Source organism: Petromyzon marinus, chromosome 66 (assembly GCF_048934315.1).
Source record: "Petromyzon marinus isolate PM22_M1 ecotype Great Lakes invasive population chromosome 66, UKy_Petmar_22M1.pri1.0, whole genome shotgun sequence".
Taxonomy (NCBI): Eukaryota; Metazoa; Chordata; class Hyperoartia; order Petromyzontiformes; family Petromyzontidae; genus Petromyzon; species Petromyzon marinus.
This window is the reverse complement of record NC_133732.1, coordinates 10,959,821-10,981,939: the sequence shown is the minus strand read 5'-3', so window position 1 is coordinate 10,981,939 and position 22,119 is coordinate 10,959,821. Positions and strand designations below refer to the sequence as shown.

Below are 22,119 nucleotides of genomic sequence, written 5' to 3'. Positions count from 1 at the left end.
TTCGGCATGCGGTGGCTGGGCATGCGGGCTACATGACCCAGCCAACGCAGCCTTGCCTGCCAGAGGAGCTCACCGATGGGACCTTGCCCAGATCTTTTGAAGATTTGTGAGCTCCTCACAGAATTCAGCCTGGTTAAACCCAGGATGGATCGTAGGCAGGCCAGCCTAAATGTTTCTAACCGGCGAAGATGTTCCATTAGGGGGGGTCCACGTTTCGCAAGCGTAGAGAAGGGAGAGAATGACTGTGGCTGAGAAGACCCGAAGCTTCGTGCGGAGCGACAGACCAGGTAGCTTCCACACAGCGTTACGCAACCGATGAAAAGATATTGGCGCTCGACTGATTCGGAGTGAGACCTCTGCTGTTAAACCGGAGCCGGTCATGAGCACACTGCCCAGGTATGGGAAACCCTCCACTCCCTCCACAACTGCCTCATCACCGATTGGGAGTTGTGGGGGTGGAGTTCCCGATGGTACAAAATAACCAGGCAGGTGCTTAGTTTTGGTGGGGCTAATGGTAAGGCCCCATCTCTTAGTGGCACGCTCCAGTCTCAGCAGCAGCGTCTCCAACTCCTCCTCTGACTGAGCAGCTATTACCAGGTCATCGGCATACATAACGTGGTTGAACAATAAGGAGCCATCCCTTGACCGCACCCGGGCATCGATCAACCTCCCATTGTATCTGTACCAGATGGAAATTCCTCTGGCACAGCTACTGAAGGCTTCACGAACTACGTGGTCGAAATAGATGTTAAATAATATGGGAGCCAGAGGACATCCCTGTCGCACCCCAAGGTGTACAGGAAATGGCTCCGACTCCCGGCCACGTAGTTTTACCCGGGCCCGCTCACTATCATGAAGGTCCTTAATGATCGTGAGCAGAGGGTCAGGGACTCCAAAAGCACGAAGAACGACCCAGAGCCCAGGCCTACTGATAGTATCATAGGCTTCCACATATCTGCAAAGCCACGCAGAAGGGAAACAACAAAACAATACAAACACAAAACAACAAAATTATCACGACGTTTCGACTGCAACACAAGCAATCATCATCAGGTGTGAAAACCACAGCAAGAAAATTTGGAAAAAGTGGCGGGTTTATTTTTAACGTTAGCACCACGGAGAGCGATTTGACAGTTTTGTTCAGATGGACGAGTCCATCTATGTTCGGAAAAGAGGAGGGGGGAAACGAAAAATAATGGATGCGGCCTGAAAGCCACCTTAAGCGTGATCAATCAATATTATTACTTTTCGTCTCCCCCCTCCTCTTTTCCGAACATAGATGGACTCGTCCATCTGAACAAACTGTCAAATCGCTCTCCGTGGTGCTAACGCTAAAAAAAACGCCACTTTTTTCAAATTTCCTTGCTGTGGTTTTCACACCTGATGATGATGATGATGATTGCTTGTGTTGAAGTCGAAACGTCGTGAGAATTTAGTTTTTTTGTGTTTGTATTGTTTTGTTGTTTCCCTTCTGCGTGGCTTTGCCGAACGAACCAAGAATATGAATCACACAGATTCCTATCTGAAACGTGATTCCCACCACTCTCCGGCACAGAAGGATTCCCTCATCAAAACACTGCACCATAGGGCTCACTGCATTTCTGACCAACACCACCTCGCCAGTGAACTGAAACAGTTCTAGATTTGAAGCTTTCGTGACTGCAAGGATCCATACTCTTTGGTTCTATTCGGTAAAGTCACCACGTAGGTAAAAAATAAAACAACAAAAATCACGACGTTTCGGCCACAACAGAAGCGGCCTTCATCAGGTGAAGGGATCAGGCTGTCTCGAGGACAGCGCTGGAGTGAAACACAGCCAAGTTCAGACCGCGACCTTTAAGCTGTGTGAGAGTAAACAAGGTGCCTTGACAAAGGAATTATCATAAAAAAATTTGCATGTTAATAGGCGGACTTAGCATGATGAAAGGTAGGGAGAGGGTCGACCTGTGCAGGCTGGCGAGGGGGCAAGGTAGCGTCCACATGCTGGTGGTGTGGAAAAGGGGAGTTTAAGAAGGTGCGAAAGTTTGGGGTACCACTACTTGAAAAATATACTGTACCATTGAAAATTAGTTTAATGTTTGGTTCGATTTAGAACATCTTTCCAATGGTTGCTTAATTTGAAACCATCTTCTCGGTTGAAATTGTGTCTGTGTTTGTAGATCTGAATTGCCTCGTGAACAAATCTCTGATAAAAACCCGTGGGTTTGCAAAGGACCTTGGTATCGGAGAAAATTATATCGTGATCACCCACAGCGTTGTAACAGTGATCAGCCACGGCAGAAGAATTCGTTCTGCCGTGTTTCAAATCTGATTTGTGCTCGCGAATTAGGTCAGAAACATGTCGCTTTGTCTCCCCGATATAGCAGTCACCGCAGGTACAACTCAATTTGTAAACCCCGGGGTACTGTAAGTCAGGAATGACATCCTTCACGGATGGGATCAGATCACGAATTTTGTGTACTGTATTGAACCGGACCTGGATCTTGTGTTTATTTAGAATTTTGGAAATCTTTTTAGTAACACCTGTTATATATGGTAGTGTGATGGTTTTGACTGGAGTATCAAGTGGTTGTTTCTGTATGGACGGCGAAACAGCTTGGCGGATGGTACGGTCAGAGTATCCATTCCTTTTGAGGGCCAGGTGTACATGTTTTAATTCACTGGTCAGGTGGTGTTGGTCCGAAATGCAATGAGCCCTATGGTATAACGTTTTGATGAGATAATTATTTTGAGCTGGGTGGTGGTGGGAATCAGGTTTCAGGTAGGAATCTATGTGGGTGGGTTTCCTGTAGACAGAATGCCCCAATGAGCCATCAGGTCTCCTCTCAAACAGAACATCTAAGAATGGTATCTTGCCATCTTTCTCCACTTCCATGGTGAATTTGATGGCGGGATGTCTGGAATTGATATGGTGTAGGAAAAGGTTCAGAGCTGGGAGGCCATGTGGCCAAATGACGAAAGTGTCATCCACATATCTCTTCCACAGGGAAGGTCTGAGGGTGGAAGTCTGGATGGTGTCCGATTCAAATTTCTCCATGAAAACATTGGCTATCACTGGTGACAAGGGGGAACCCATAGGGGTACCCTCATTTTGTTTGTAGAAGGAACCATTCCAAGTAAAGTAGGCGTTGGTGAGGCAGTGCCTGACCAGCGTAGGTACCTCGGGGTTTAGTCCATGTTGTACCAAATTTTCAATTATTTCAATTGTATCAGGTACCAGGACCTTGGTGAGTCTATGGGTGGCAGTGTTGAGTCTATGGGTGGCAGTGTTGAGTCTACGTGGCCTATCAACGTCACCACTACGTGGCTTATCAACATCACAACCACGTGGCCTATCAACATCACCACCACCACGTGGCCTATCAACATCACCACCACGTGGCCTATCAACATCACCACCACGTGGCCTATCAACATCACCACCGCGTGGCCTATGAATATCACCACCACGTGACCTATCAACATCACCACCACCACGTGGCCTATCAACATCACCACCACGTGGCCTATCAACATCACCACCACGTGGCCTATCAACATCACCACCACGTGGCCTATCAACATCACCACCACGTGGCCTATCAACATCACCACCACGTGGCCTATCAACATCACCACCACGTGGCCTATCAACATCACCACCACGTGGCCTATCAACATCACCACCACCACGTGGCCTATCAACATCACCACCACGTGGCCTATCAACATCACCACCACGACCACGTTGCCTATCAACATCACCACCACGTGGCCTATCAACATCATCACCACCACGTGGCCTATCAACATCACCACCACGTGGCCTATCAACATCACCACCACGACCACGTGGCCTATCAACATCACCACCACCACGTGGCCTATCAACTTCACCACCACGTGGCCTATCAACATCACCACCACCACGTGGCCTATCAACGTCACCACCACGTGGCATATCAACATCACCACCACCACGCGGCCTATCAACGTCACCACCACGTGGCCTATCAACATCACCACCACGTGGCCTATCAACATCACCACCACGTGGCCTATCAACATCACCACCACCACGTGGCCTATCAACATCACCACCACGTGGCCTATCAACATCACCACCACGTGGCCTATCAACATCACCACCACCACGTGGCCTATCAACATCACCACCACGTGGCCTATCAACATCACCACCACCACGTGGCCTATCAACGTCACCACCACGTGGCCTATCAACATCACCACCACGTGGCCTATCAACATCACCACCACGTGGCCTATCAACATCACCACCACGTGGCCTATCAACATCACCACCACGTGGCCTATCAACATCACCACCACCACGTGGCCTATCAACATCACCACCACGTGGCCTATCAACGTCGAGGTAGTTAACATCTCATAGCCACCTGGGGCTTCGTCAGGGGTCATGATGGAAGCCACGACCTCCTGCACACCAGGCGAGGGAGTTAACATCTCATAGCCACCGGGAGTCATGAGGGTGGTGATGGAACCCACGACTTCCTGCACACCAGGCGAGGGAGTTAACATCTCATAGCCACCGGGAGTCATGAGGGTGGTGATGGAACCCATGACCTCCTGCGCACCAGGCGAGGTAGTTAACATCTCATAGCCACCGGGAGTCATGAGGGTGGTGATGGAACCCACGACCTCCTGCACACCAGGCGAGGGAGTTGACATCTCATAGCCACCGGGAGTCATGAGGGTGGTGATGGAACCCACGACCTCCTGCACACCAGGCGAGGGAGTTGACATCTCATAGCCACCGGGAGTCGTGAGGGTGGTGATGGAACCCACGACCTCCTGCACACCAGGCGAGGGAGTTGACATCTCATAGCCACCGGGAGTCATGAGGGTGGTGATGGAACCCACGACCTCCTGCACACCAGGCGAGGTAGTTAACATCTCATAGCCACCGGGAGTCATGAGGGTGGTGATAGAACCCACGACCTCCTGCACACCAGGCGAGGGAGTTGACATCTCGAGGTACCTTGTGGAAGTGAACCTCTACGAACTTGCCGAAGCGGCTGCTGTTGTTGTTGCGCAACGTCTTGGCGTTGCCAAACGCCTCCAGCAGCGGGTTGGCTGCGGAGCATCAACATCATCATCATCATCAGCAGTAGCATCATCATCAGCATCAACATCATCAGCAGCAGTAGCATCAGCAGAAGCATCATCATCATCAGTATCATCAACATCATCATCATCAGCATCATCATCATCATCAGTATCATCAGCATCAACAGTATCATCATCATCAGCAGCAGTAGCATCATCATCAGTATCATCACCATCATCAGCATCATCATCAGTATCATCATCATCAGCATCATCATCATCAGTATCATCATCATCACAGTAGCATCATCATCAGTATCATCATCATCAGCAGCATCATCATCAGTATCATCATCATCAGCATCATCATCAGCATCATCATCAACATCATCATCATCAGCATCATCATCAGTATCATCATCATCAGCATCATCATCAGCAGCAGCAGCAGTAGCATCATCATCAGTATCATCATCATCATCAGCATCATCATTATCAGTATCATCATCATCAGCATCATCATCATCAGCAGCAGCAGCAGCAGTAGAATCATCATCAGAAGTAGCATCATCATCAACATCATCATCAGCATCATCAGCATCAGCAATAGCATCATCATCAGCATCAACATTATCATCATCAGCAGCATCATCATCATCAGCATCATTATCAGCATCAACATCATCAGTAGCAGTAGCATCAACATCATCATCAGCATCAACATCATCAGCAGTAGCAATATCATCATCAGCAGTGGCATCATCATCATCATCAGTAGCATCATCATCAACATCATCATCAACATCCTCATCAGCATCAACATCAACATCAACAGTAGCAGTAGCATAATCACCATCATCAGCATCAACATCATCATCAGCATCAACATCATCAGCATAATCAGGAGCATTATCATCATCATGAGTACCATCATCATAAGTACCATCATCATCAGCATCAACATCATCATCAGCATCAACATCATCATCATCAGCAGTAGCATTATCATCATCAGAATCATCATCGTCATCAGTAGCATCATCATCAGTAGCATCATCATCAGCAGCAGCAGTAGCATCATCCTCATCAGCATCATCAGCAGTAGCATTATCATCACCAGCAGTAGCATCATCATCAGCAGCAGTAGCATCATCATCATCAGTAGCATCATCATCAGCAGCATCATCATTTTTAGTAGCATTATCATCAGTATCATCATCATTATCACGTGTAGTATGAGTAGTAGCATCATCATCAGCATCATCACCATCAGCATCATCATCAGCATCTGTATCATCAGTATCATCATCGTTATCAGTAGCATCATCATCAGTAGCATCATCATCATCAGTAGTAGCATCATCATCAGCATCATCATCAGTAGTTACATTATCATCATCAGTAGCATCATCATCAGTAGCATCATCATCATCAGTATCATCATCCGTAGTATCATCATCATCATCAGTAGCATCATCATCAGTAGCATCATCATCATCAGTATCATCATCAGTAGTATCATCATCATCATCAGTAGCATCATCACAATCAGTAGCATCATCATCAGCATCATCATCATCAGCAGCAGCAGCATCAGCAGCATCATCAACAGCAGCAGCATGATCATCATCAGAATCATCATCAGCATCATTATCATCATCAGTATCATCATCGTCATCAGTAGCATCATCATCAGTAGTATCATCATCATCAGTAGTAGCATCATCGGCATCATCATCATCAATAGCATCATCAGTAGCATCATCACAATCAGTAGCATCATAATCATCATCAGTATCATCATCAGCAAAAAGTTCCAATGTTGTAGCACTTTCCCCAACAGCCTGCGAGAGGCTGCCTGGGAAACCTTTATCTGTGTCTCACCTGCCACGATCTTCTCATCGATATCTTGGCCTGATCCATATGCCTCCGTAAGATACCTGCAACACCACCACCATCATCATCAGCACCATCAACATCATCAGCACCAACATCAATATCATCAGCACCATCATCATCAGCAACATCACCATCACCATCATAGCCATCACCATCATAGCCATCACCATCATAGCCATCACCATCATAGCCATCACCATCATTACCATCATAGCCATCACCACCATCGTCATAATCACCATCAACATCATCAGCAGCAGCACCACAATCATCATCAGCAGCATCACAATCATCAGCATCATTATTGTCACCACCATCACAATCACAGCCATCACCATAGTCACCAACATCACCATCATCACCATCACAGCCATCACCAACACCATAGTCACCAACATCACCATCATCACCATCACAGCCATCACCATCACCATAGTCACCGACATCATCATCATCAGCATCACCATAGTCACCATCACCATAGTCACCAACATCACCATCATCACCATCACAGCCATCACCATAGTCACCATCATCACCATCATCACCATCACAGCCATCACCATCACCATAGTCACCGACATCATCATCATCAGCATCACCATAGTCACCATCACCATAGTCACCAACATCACCATCATCACCATCACAGCCATCACCATAGTCACCATCATCACCATCATCACCATCACACCCATCACCATCACCATAGTCACCAACATCACCATCATCACCATCACCATAGTCACCATCATCACCATCATCACCATCACCATAGTCACAATCATCATAGTCACCAACATCACCATCATCACCATTACAGCCATCACCATAGTCACCATCATCACCATCATCACCATCACAGCCATCACCATCACCATAGTCACCAACATCACCATCATCACCATCACAGCCATCACCATCACCATAGTCACCAACATCACTATCATCACCATCACAGGCATCACCATCACCATAGTAACCAACATCACCATCATCACCATCACAGCCATCACTATCACCATAGTCACCAACATTACCATCATCATCATCACAGCCATCACAGCCATCACCATAGTCACCAACATCAGCATCATCACCATTACAGCCATCACCATCACCATAGTCACCAACATCACCATCATCACCATCACAGCCATCACCATCACCATAGTCACCAACATCACCATCATCACCATCACAGCCATCACCATAGTCACCAACATCACCATCATCACCATCACAGCCATCACCATCACCATAGTCACCAACATCACCATCATCACCATCACAGCCATCAGCGTCACCATAGTCACCAACATCACCATCATCACCATCACAGCCATCACCATCACCATAGTCACCAACATCACCATCATCACCATCACAGCCATCACCATCACCATAGTCACCAACATCACCATCATCACCATCACCATAGTCACCATCATCACCATCATCACCACCATCACAGCCATCACCATCACCATAGTCACCAACATCACCATCATCACCATCACCACAGTCACCAACATCACCATCATCACCTTCACAGCCATCACCATCACCATAGTCACCAACATCACCATCATCACCATCACCATAGTCACCATCATCACCATCATCACCATCACCATAGTCACCATCACCATAGTCACCAACATCACCATCATCACCATCACAGCCATCACCATAGTCACCATCATCACCATCATCACCATCACAGACATCACCATCACCATAGTCACCAACATTACCATCATCACCATCATCACCATCACAGACATCACCATCACCATAGTCACCAACATCACCATCATCACCATCACCATAGTCACCAACATCACCATCATCACCATCACCATAGTCACCAACATCACCGTCATCACCATCATCACCATCACAGCCATCACCATCACCATAGTCACCAACATCACCATCATCACCATCATCACCATCACAGCCATCACCATAGTCACCAACATCACCATCATCACCATCACAGCCATCACCATCACCATAGTCACCAACATCACCATCATCACCATCACAGCCATCACCATCACCATAGTCACCAACATCAGCAACATCACCATCACAGCCATCACCATAGTCACCATCACCATAGTCACCAACATCACCATCACCATAGTCACCAACATCACCATCATCACCATCACAGCCATCACCATAGTCACCATCACCATAGTAACCAACATCACCATCACCATAGTCACCAACATCACCATCATCACCATCACAGCCATCACCATAGTCACCATCACCATAGTCACCAACATCACCATCAACATAGTCACCAACATCACCATCATCACCATCACAGCCATCACCATAGTCACCAAACATCACCATCATCACCATCACAGCCATCACCATAGTCACCATCACCATAGTCACCAACATCACCATCAACATAGTCACCAACATCACCATCATCACCATCACAGCCATCAACATAGTCAATAACATCACCATCATCACCATCACAGCCATAACCATAGTCACCATCACCATAGTCACCAACATCACCATCATCACCATCACAGCCATCACCATAGTCACCATCACCATAGTCACCATCATCACCATCATCACCATCACAGCCATCACAATCACCATGACAGATGAATGGCAGCGCCATCAGCAGCAGTAGAAGCAGCAGAGTGAGTGGGTGGGTGGGTGAGTGGGTGAGTGAGTGGGTGGGTAAGTGAGTGAGTGAGTGGGTGAGTGAGTGAGTGGGTGAGTGGGTGACTGGGTGAGTGAGTGAGTGAGTGGGTGACTGGGTGAGTGAGTGAGTGAGTGGGTGAGTGAGTGAGTGGGTGAGTGAGTGAGTGGGTGAGTGAGTGGGTGAGTGAGTGAGTGAGTGGGTGAGTGGTGAGTGAGTGAGTGGGTGAGTGAGTGGGTGGGTGGTTGACTGGGTGAGTGAGTGGGTGAGTGAGTGAGTGGGTGAGTGAGTGGGTGAGTGAGTGAGTGAGTGGGTGAGTGAGTGAGTGAGTGGGTGAGTGGGTGAGTGAGTGGGTGAGTGAGTGGGTGAGTGAGTGAGTGAGTGGGTGACTAGGTGAGTAAGTGGGTGAGTGAGTGAGTGGGTGAGTGAGTGGGTAAGTGACTGGGTGAGTGGGTGAGTGAGTGGGTGAGTGAGTGAGTGAGTGGGTGACTAGGTGAGTGAGTGAGTGAGTGGGTGAGTGAGTGAGTGAGTGGGTGACTGGGTGAGTGAGTGAGTGGGTGACTGGGTGAGTGAGTGAGTGAGTGGGTGACTGGGTGAGTGAGTTAGTGAGTGGGTGACTGGGTGAGTGAGTGGGTGACTGGGTGATTGAGTGGGTGAGTGAGTGAGTGAGTGGGTGAGTGAGTGGGTGACTGGGTGAGTGAGTGGGTGAGTGAGTGAGTGAGTGTGTGACTGGGTGAGTGAGTGGGTGAGTGAGTGAGTGAGTGGGTGACTGGGTGAGTGAGTGGGTGACTGGGTGAGTGAGTGAGTGAGTGGGTGACTGGGTGAGTGAGTGGGTGACTGGGTGAGTGAGTGGGTGAGTGAGTGAGTGAGTGGTGACTGGGTGAGTGAGTGGGTGAGTGAGTGAGTGAGTGGGTGACTGGGTGAGTGAGTGGGTGACTGGGTGAGTGAGTGGGTGAGTGAGTGAGTGACTGGGTGAGTGGGTGAGTGAGTGAGTGGGTGAGTGAGTGAGTGAGTGACTGGGTGAGTGACTGGGTGAGTGATTGGGTGAGTAACAGGGTGAGTCAGCGAGTGGGTGAGTGAGTGGCTGAGTGAGTGAGTGAGTCTGTGAGTGAGTAAGTGAGTGATTGGGTGAGTGAGTGAGTGACTGGGTGAGTGACGGGTTGACTGACTTGGTGAGTGACTGGGTGATTGACTGGGTGAGTGACTGGGTGAGTGAGTGACTGGGTGAGTGAGTAACTGGGTGAGTGACTGCGTGAGTGACTGCGTGAGTGACTGCGTGAGTGGCTGCGCGAGTGCCTGGGTGAGTGAGTGACTGGGTGAGTGACTGGGTGAGTGACTGCGTGAGTGAGTAACTGGCTGAGTGACTGGGTGAGTGACTGGGTGAGTGAGTGACTGGGTGAGTGACTGGGTGAGTGACTGCGTGAGTGAGTAACTGGCTGAGTGACTGGGTGAGTGACTGGGTGAGTGACTGCGTGAGTGACTGGGTGAGTGATTGACTGGGTGAGTGACTGGGTGAGTGACTGTGTGAGTGACTGCGTGAGTGTCTCCTCACCGCAGAATGAATTTGGTGTTCTCCGTCTTGCCAGCCCCCGACTCTCCGGACACGATGATGGACTGACTGAGCTTGTGGACTTTCATGTCCCTGTACGCCTTGTCAGCTAGACGTAGGGAGAGTCGAGGAGACGTTCATGTTGAAACACTCCCCTCCCTCGCTCGCTCCCCCATCTCTCACTCCAGCATCCCCAGCTCACTCTCTCCCCAAGGTTGTTTGGATTCTTAGCTCTTTCGGTAAAAGTCACGTTGAAGGGAAACAACAAAATAATAAAATATATATAAAACAATAAAAATCCTCACGACGTTTCGACCATAACACAAACGGTCGTCATCAGGTGCGTCGGTTTGCATAAATTTATTTATTTTTAAGCGGTGTATTTATTTATTTATAAAAGAACGTCAGCGCCACGCGCAGCGATTTGGCAATTTATTTAGAAGGACGAGTCCATCTATGTTCTGAAAAGAGGAGGGGGGAGACGAAAATGTAATGTATGTTGTCTGAAAGCCACCACCGTAAGCGTGAACAATCAATTAAGACCTGAAATGGTTTATCAAATCTTTCCAATGATTGCTAAGCCAGAATCCATCTTCTCGGTTAAAGATTTGATAAACCATTTCAGGTCTTAATTGATTGTTCACGCTAACGGTAGTGGCTTTCAGACAGCAGACATTAAAATTTTCGTCTCCCCCCTCCTCTTTTCAGAACATAGATGGACTCGTCCTTCTAAACAAACTTCCAAATCGCTGGGTGTGGCGCTGACGTTTTAATTTTAAATAAATAAACACACCTTTTAAAATAAATAAATTAATGCGAACCAACACACCTGATGACGACCGTTTGTGTTATGGTCGAAACGTCGTGAGAATTTTTATTGTTTTATATTTATATTTTAAAATTTATTGTTTTACCTTCAACGTGACTTTAACCAAAGAGCTAAGAATATGAATCACTGCAGTCACGAAAGCTTTAAATAAAAATTTAAGGTTGTTTGTGTTTGCGAGTGTTTGTGTCGTGGTCACGTGGTGCTGCACTGCGAGTGTTTGTGTCGTGGTCACGTGACGAGCTGCACTGCGAGTGTTTGTGTCGTGGTCACGTGGGGAGCTGCGAGTGTTTGTGTCGTCGTCACGTGACACTGCACTGCGAGTGTTTGTGTGGTGGTCACGTGGGGCACTGCGAGTGTTTGTGTCGTGGTCACGTGGGGAGCTGCGAGTGTTTGTGTCGTGGTCACGTGGTGCACTGCGAGTGTTTGTGTCGTGGTCACGTGGTGCTGCACTGCGAGTGTTTGTGTCGTGGTCACGTGGGGCACTGCGAGTGTTTGTGTCGTGGTCACGTGACACTGCACTGCGAGTGTTTGTGTCGTGGTCACGTGGGGCACTGCGAGTGTTTGTGTCGTGGTCACGTGGGGCACTGCGAGTGTTTGTGTCGTGGTCACGTGGGGCACTGCGAGTGTTTGTGTCGTGGTCACGTGTGGCACTGCGAGTGTTTGTGTCGTGGTCACGTGACACTGCACTGCGAGTGTTTGAGTCGTGGTCACGTGGGGCACTGCGAGTGTTTGTGTGGTGGTCACGTGGTGCACTGCGAGTGTTTGTGTGGTGGTCACGTGGTGCACTGCGAGTGTTTGTGTGGTGGTCACGTGGTGCACTGCGAGTGTTTGTGTGGTGGTCACGTGGGGCACTGCGAGTGTTTGTGTCGTGGTCACGTGGGGCACTGCGAGTGTTTGTGTCGTGGTCACGTGGGGCACTGCGAGTGTTTGTGTGGTGGTCACGTGGTGCACTGCGAGTGTTTGTGTGGTGGTCACGTGGGGCACTGCGAGTGTTTGTGTCGTGGTCACGTGGGGCACTGCGAGTGTTTGTGTCGTGGTCACGTGGGGCACTGCGAGTGTTTGTGTCGTGGTCACGTGACACTGCACTGCGAGTGTTTGTATCGTGGTCACGTGGGGCACTGCGAGTGTTTGTGTCGTGGTCACGTGACACTGCACTGCGAGTGTTTGTGTCGTGGTCACGTGGGGCACTGCGAGTGTTTGTGTCGTGGTCACGTGACACTGCCCTGCGAGTGTTTGTGTCTTGGTCACGTGGGGCACTGCGAGTGTTTGTGTCGTGGTCACGTGACACTGCACTGCGAGTGTTTGTGTGGTGGTCACGTGGGGCACTGCGAGTGTTTGTGTGGTGGTCACGTGGGGCACTGCGAGTGTTTGTGTCGTGGTCACGTGACACTGCACTGCGAGTGTTTGTGTCGTGGTCACGTGGGGCACTGCGAGTGTTTGTGTCGTGGTCACGTGGGGCACTGCGAGTGTTTGTGTCGTGGTCACGTGGGGCACTGCGAGTGTTTGTGTCGTGGTCACGTGACACTGCACTGCGAGTGTTTGTATCGTGGTCACGTGGGGCACTGCGAGTGTTTGTGTCGTGGTCACGTGACACTGCACTGCGAGTGTTTGTGTCGTGGTCACGTGGGGCACTGCGAGTGTTTGTGTCGTGGTCACGTGACACTGCCCTGCGAGTGTTTGTGTCTTGGTCACGTGGGGCACTGCGAGTGTTTGTGTCGTGGTCACGTGACACTGCACTGCGAGTGTTTGTGTGGTGGTCACGTGGGGCACTGCGAGTGTTTGTGTCGTGGTCACGTGACACTGCACTGCGAGTGTTTGTGTCGTGGTCACGTGGGGCACTGCGAGTGTTTGTGTCGTGGTCACGTGGGGCACTGCGAGTGTTTGTGTCGTGGTCACGTGACACTGCGAGTGTTTGTGTCGTGGTCACGTGGGGCACTGCGAGTGTTTGTGTGGTGGTCACGTGTGGCACTGCACTGCGAGTGTTTGTGTCGTGGTCACGTGACACTGCGAGTGTTTGTGTCGTGGTCACGTGGGGCACTGCGAGTGTTTGTGTCGTGGTCACGTGACACTGCCCTGCGAGTGTTTGTGTCGTGGTCACGTGGGGCACTGCGAGTGTTTGTGTCGTGGTCACGTGACACTGCACTGCGAGTGTTTGTGTCGTGGTCACGTGGGGCACTGCGAGTGTTTGTGTCGTGGTCACGTGGGGCACTGCGAGTGTTTGTGTCGTGGTCACGTGACACTGCGAGTGTTTGTGTCGTGGTCACGTGGTGCACTGCGAGTGTTTGTGTCGTGGTCACGTGTGGCACTGCACTGCGAGTGTTTGTGTCGTGGTCACGTGACACTGCACTGCGAGTGTTTGTGTCGTGGTCACGTGACACTGCACTGCGAGTGTTTGTGTCGTGGTCACGTGGGGCACTGCGAGTGTTTGTGTCGTGGTCACGTGGGGCACTGCACTGCGAGTGTTTGTGTGGTGGTCACGTGGGGCATTGCGAGTGTTTGTGTCGTGGTCACGTGGTGCACTGCGAGTGTTTGTGTCGTGGTCACGTGGGGAGCTGTAATTTCCCCACGTGGTTTGTATCGACATCGTCTCGAAGGCTGTTGCTGCTGACAGCAATGGAAGTATACTCGTTGGTTCTATTGGGTATTGTCACGTAGGTAACAAATAAAACAACAAAAATCACGACGTTTCGGCCACAACACAAGCGGCCTTCATCAGGTGAAGGGACCGTGCTGTCACGAGGACAGCGCTGGAGTGAAAGAGAAGCAATGGAAGTTTTTGAAAGTCCAAAGCGTCTCTCTGTCTCTCTGGCACCTGGTGCATGATGGGGCTGAGTGGACTGAGTTCGTCGATTTATCTCCGTCCAAACTCGTTGATTTTCTCTCGTCATTGTTACGTCTAAATCTCCTCCTCTTGTCTATTCAATATCGTGGGGGGTTTTATTTTTTTATTTTTTATTTTACACCAGTTGTTTTAGTTTCCAAGGCGGGCCCATCTGGGCAGGCGTGCACGGCTGGGCACAAATCTGGCTGTTGCCTGATGAAGCTGCTTGTGATTACTGGCGAAACGTCGAACTCAGATTGTAAATGTTGTGGCTTGGCTCTGCAACACACCGGTGTGTTGTACTGGTATACTACACTATACACTACACTACTATACACTATACACTACTATACAATACACTACTATACACTACACCACTATACACTACACTACTACACACTACACTACTATACACTACACTACTATACACTATACACTACACTATACACTACACTACTATACACTACACTACTATACACTACACTACTACACACTACACTACTATACACTACACTACTATACACTATACACTACACTATACACTACACTACTATACACTATACACAACTATACACTACACTACTATACACTACACTACTATACACTATACACTACACTACTATACACTATACTCTACTATACACTACACTACTATACACTACACTACTATACACTATACACTACACTATACACTACACTACTATACACTACACTACTATACACTACACTACTACACACTACACTACTATACACTACACTACTATACACTATACACTACACTATACACTACTATACACTATACACAACTATACACTACACTACACACTACACTACTATACACTATACACTACACTACTATACACTACACTACTATACACTACACACTACACTACACACTACACAACTATACACTACACACTACACTATACACTACACTACACTAAACTACTACACACTACACTACTATACACTACACTACTACACTACACTACTACACACTACACTACTATACACTACACTACTATACACTATACACAACTATACACTACACTACTACACTACACTACTACACACTACACTACTATACACTACACTACTATACACTACACACTACACTATACACTACACTACTATACACTACACACTACACTATACACTACACTACTACACACTACACTACTATACACTACACTACTATACACTACACACTACACGATACACTACACTACTACACACTACACTACTATACACTACACTACTATACACTACACTACTACACACTACTATACACTACACTATACACTACACTACTATACACTACACTACTATACACTACACTACTACACACTACACTACCATACACTACACTACACACTACACTATACACTACACTACTATACACTATACACTACTACACACTACAATACCATACACTACACTACACACTACACTATACACTACACTATACACTACACTACTATACACTACACGACTATACACTACTACACACTACACTACACTATACACTACTACACTACACTACTACACTACAACACACTACACTACTATACACTACACTACTATACACTACACTACTACACACTACACTACTATACACTACACTATACACTACACTACTACACTACACTACAACACACTACACTACTACACACTACACTACTATACACTACACTACTACACACTACACTACTATACACTACACTATACACTACACTACTACACTACACTACTATACACTACACTACTATACACTACACTACTACACACTACACTACTATACACTACACTATACACTACACTACTACACTACACTACAACACACTACACTACTATACACTACACTACTATGCACTACACTACTACACACTACACTACTATACACTACACTACTACACACTACACTACTATAAACTACACTACTACACTACACTACTACACACTACACTACTATACACTACACTACTATACACTATACACAACTATACACTACACTACTACACTACACTACTACACACTACACTACTATACACTACACTACTATACACTACACACTACACTATACACTACACTACTATACACTACACACTACACTATACACTACACTACTACACACTACACTACTATACACTACACTACTATACACTACACACTACACGATACACTACACTACTACACACTACACTACTATACACTACACTACTATACACTACACTACTACACACTACTATACACTACACTATACACTACACTACTATACACTACACTACTATACACTACACTACTACACACTACACTACCATACACTACACTACACACTACACTATACACTACACTACTATACACTATACACTACTACACACTACAATACCATACACTACACTACACACTACACTATACACTACACTATACACTACACTACTATACACTACACGACTATACACTACTACACACTACACTACACTATACACTACACTACTACACTACACTACTACACTACACTACAACACACTACACTACTATACACTACACTACTATACACTACACTACTACACACTACACTACTATACACTACACTATACACTACACTACTACACTACAACACACTACACTACTACACACTACACTACTATACACTACACTACTACACACTACACTACTATACACTACACTATACACTACACTACTACACTACACTACTATACACTACACTACTATACACTACACTACTACACACTACACTACTATACACTACACTATACACTACACTACTACACTACACTACAACACACTACACTACTATACACTACACTACTATGCACTACACTACTACACACTACACTACTATACACTACACTACTACACACTACACTACTATACACAACACTATACACTACACTACTATACACTACACTACTACACATTACACCACTATACACTACACTACTATACACTACACTACTACACACTACACTACTTTACACTACACCACTATACACTACACTACTATACACTACACTACTACACACTACACTACTATACACAACACTATACACTACACTACTATACACTACACTACTACACACTACACCACTATACACTACACTACTATACACTATACTACTACACACTACACTATATACTACACTACTACACACTACACAACATACACTACACTATACACTACACTACTGCACACTTCACTACTATACACTACACTACTGTACACTACACTCCTATACACTACACTATACACTACACTACTACACACTACACTACTATGCACTACAATATACACTACACTACTATACACTACACTACTATACACTACACTACTATACACTACACTATACACTACACTATACACTACACTACTATACACTACACTACTACACACTACACTACTATACACTACACTATACACTACACTACTACACACTACACTACTATACACTACACTACTACACATTACACTTCTATTACACTACACTACTACACACTACACTACTACACACTACACTACTACACACTACACTACTACACACTACACTACTATACACTACACTATACAATACACTACTATACACTACACTACTACACACTACACTATACACTACACTATACACAACACTATACACTACACTATACACTACACTACTATACACTACACTATACACTACACACTACACTACTATACACTACACTACTATACACTACACTACTATACACTACACTACTACACAATACACTACACTACTAAACACTACACTACTATATACTACACTATACACTACACTACTACACACTACACTACTATACACTACACTACTATACACTAAACTACTACACACTACACTACTATACACTACACTATACACTACACTACTACACACTACACTATACACTGCACTATACACTACACTACTACACACTACACTATACACTACACTATACACACTACACTACACACTACACTATACACTACACTCCTATACACTACACTATACACTACACTATACACTACACTACACACTACACTATACATTACACTATACACACTACACTACACACTACACTACTACACACTACACTATACACTACACACTACACTACTATACACTACACACTACACTACTACACACTACACTATACACTACACACTACACTACTACACACTACACTATACACTACACTATACACTACACTACACACTACACTATACACTACACTATACACTACACTACACACTACACTACACACTACACTATACACACTACACTACACACTACACTACTACACACTACACTATACACTACACTATACACTACACTACACACTACACTACACACTACACTACACACTACACACTACACTACACACTACACTACTACACACTATACACTACACTATACACTACACACACTACACTATACACTACACTATACACTACACTATACACTACACTATACACTACTATACACTACGCTACTATACACTACACTACTATACACTACACTACTACACACTACACTACTATACACTACACTATACACTACACTACACACTACACTACACACTACTATACACTACACTACTACACTCTACACTACACACTACACTACACACTACACTATACACTATAAACTACACTACAATATACACTACACTACTATACACTACACTACTATACACTACACTACTATACACTACACTATACACTACACTATACACTACACTACTATACACTACACTACTACACACTACACTACTATACACTACACTATACACTACACTACTACACACTACACTACTATACACTACACTACTACACATTACACTTCTATTACACTACACTACTACACACTACACTACTACACACTACACTACTACACACTACACTACTACACACTACACTACTATACACTACACTATACAATACACTACTATACACTACACTACTACACACTACACTATACACTACACTATACACAACACTATACACTACACTATACACTACACTATACACTACACTATACACTACACTACACACTACACTACACACTACACTATACACACTACACTACACACTACACTACTACACACTACACTATACACTACACTACACTACACACTACACTATACACACTACACACTACACTACACACTACACACTACACTATACACTACACTATACACTACACTATACACTACACTATACACTACTATACACTACGCTACTATACACTACACTACTATACACTACACTACTACACACTACACTACTATACACTACACTATACACTACACTACACACTACACTACACACTACTATACACACTACTATACACTACACTACTACACTCTACACTACACACTACACTACACACTACACTACACACTACACTATACACTATAAACTACACTATACACTACACTATACACTACTATACACTACACTATACACTACTATACACTACACTATACACTACACTATACACTACTATACACTACACTATACACTACACACACTACACTACACTATACACTACACTACACACTACATTACACACTACACTACTATACACTACACTATACACTACACACTACACTACTACACACTACACTCCTATACACTACACTATACACTACACTATACACTACACTACACACTACACTATACACTACACTATACACACTACACTACACACTACACTACTACACACTACACTATACACTACACACTACACTACTATACACTACACACTACACTACTACACACTACACTATACACTACACTATACACTACACTACACACTACACTATACACTACACTATACACTACACTACACACTACACTACACACTACACTATACACACTACACTACACACTACACTACTACACACTACACTATACACTACACTACACACTACACTATACACACTACACACTACACTACACACTACACACTACACTATACACTACCACTATACACTACACTATACACTACACTATACACTACACTATACACTACTATACACTACGCTACTATACACTACACTACTATACACTACACTACTACACACTACACTACTATACACTACACTATACACTACACTACACACTACACTACACACTACTATACACACTACTATACACTACACTACTACACTCTACACTACACACTACACTACACACTACACTACACACTACACTATACACTATAAACTACACTATACACTACACTATACACTACTATACACTACACTATACACTACTATACACTACACTATACACTACACTAAACTACACTATACTATACACTACACTATACACTACACACACTACACTACACTATACACTACACTACACACTACATTACACACTACACTACTATACACTACACTATACACTACACACTACACTACTACACACTACACTACTATACACTACACTATACACTACACACTACACTACTACACACTACACTACTATACACTACACTACTACACACTACTATACACTATACACTACACTACTATACACTACACTATACACTATACTACACACTACATTATACACTACACTATACACTACACTACTATACACTACACTATACACTACACTATACACTACACTATACACTACACTATACACTACACTACACTATACACTACACTACACACTAGTGCTCTACTAGTGACGAATTGGCCACGTTCCGTTTCCGTGTCAGCCCTCACTAGCTGGCTGTGTCGTGTGGTGGATGGTTTCAACGACACACTTATATATCTACGCGTTCTCACCACCCAAAAACCTCTAGTATCGACTGGCCATGCTTGTGTCACCACGGCCAGCAAACACCTCGTGGGCTAGAGCAGAAGTCACGGCTTAAAGCTCGTTTACGGAGTCAAAGCATCGCTATTGACGGCCGTCTATGTAACCGCTATGAGGCTTTCACGACCAGCATCGTCCATAACAGAGGCTTCATTTTTCTTAGTTTTTTCGGTAAAGTCACCACGTTGAAGAGAAACAACAAAATAACAAAATATATATAAAACAATACAAAAAATTATCACGACGTTTCGACCATAACTCAAACGGTCATCTTAAGTTATGGTCGAAACGTCGTGAGAATTTTTTTATTGTTTTATATTTATATTTTGTTATTTTGTTGTTTCTCTTCAACGTGGGTGACTTTACCGAAAAAAACTAAGCATATGAATTACTGCAGTCGCGAAAGCTTTAAATCAAA

At 45.3% G+C, this 22,119-nt stretch overlaps 1 protein-coding gene across 2 annotated transcripts in view; it reads right to left on the bottom strand.

Moving 5' to 3' along the window:
* Nucleotides 1-22,119, bottom strand: part of LOC116957922 (uncharacterized) — a 41,287-nt gene that overhangs the window by 2,157 nt on the left and 17,011 nt on the right. For both annotated transcript variants that reach the window (XM_076054504.1, XM_076054503.1), the window contains exons 5-7: nucleotides 11,205-11,310; nucleotides 6,952-7,007; nucleotides 5,000-5,094 (exon numbers count right to left, since the gene is read on the bottom strand). In XM_076054504.1, the coding sequence (XP_075910619.1) occupies nucleotides 5,000-5,094; nucleotides 6,952-7,007; nucleotides 11,205-11,310 (257 nt within the window). The remainder of the gene's footprint in view (nucleotides 1-4,999; nucleotides 5,095-6,951; nucleotides 7,008-11,204; nucleotides 11,311-22,119) is intronic.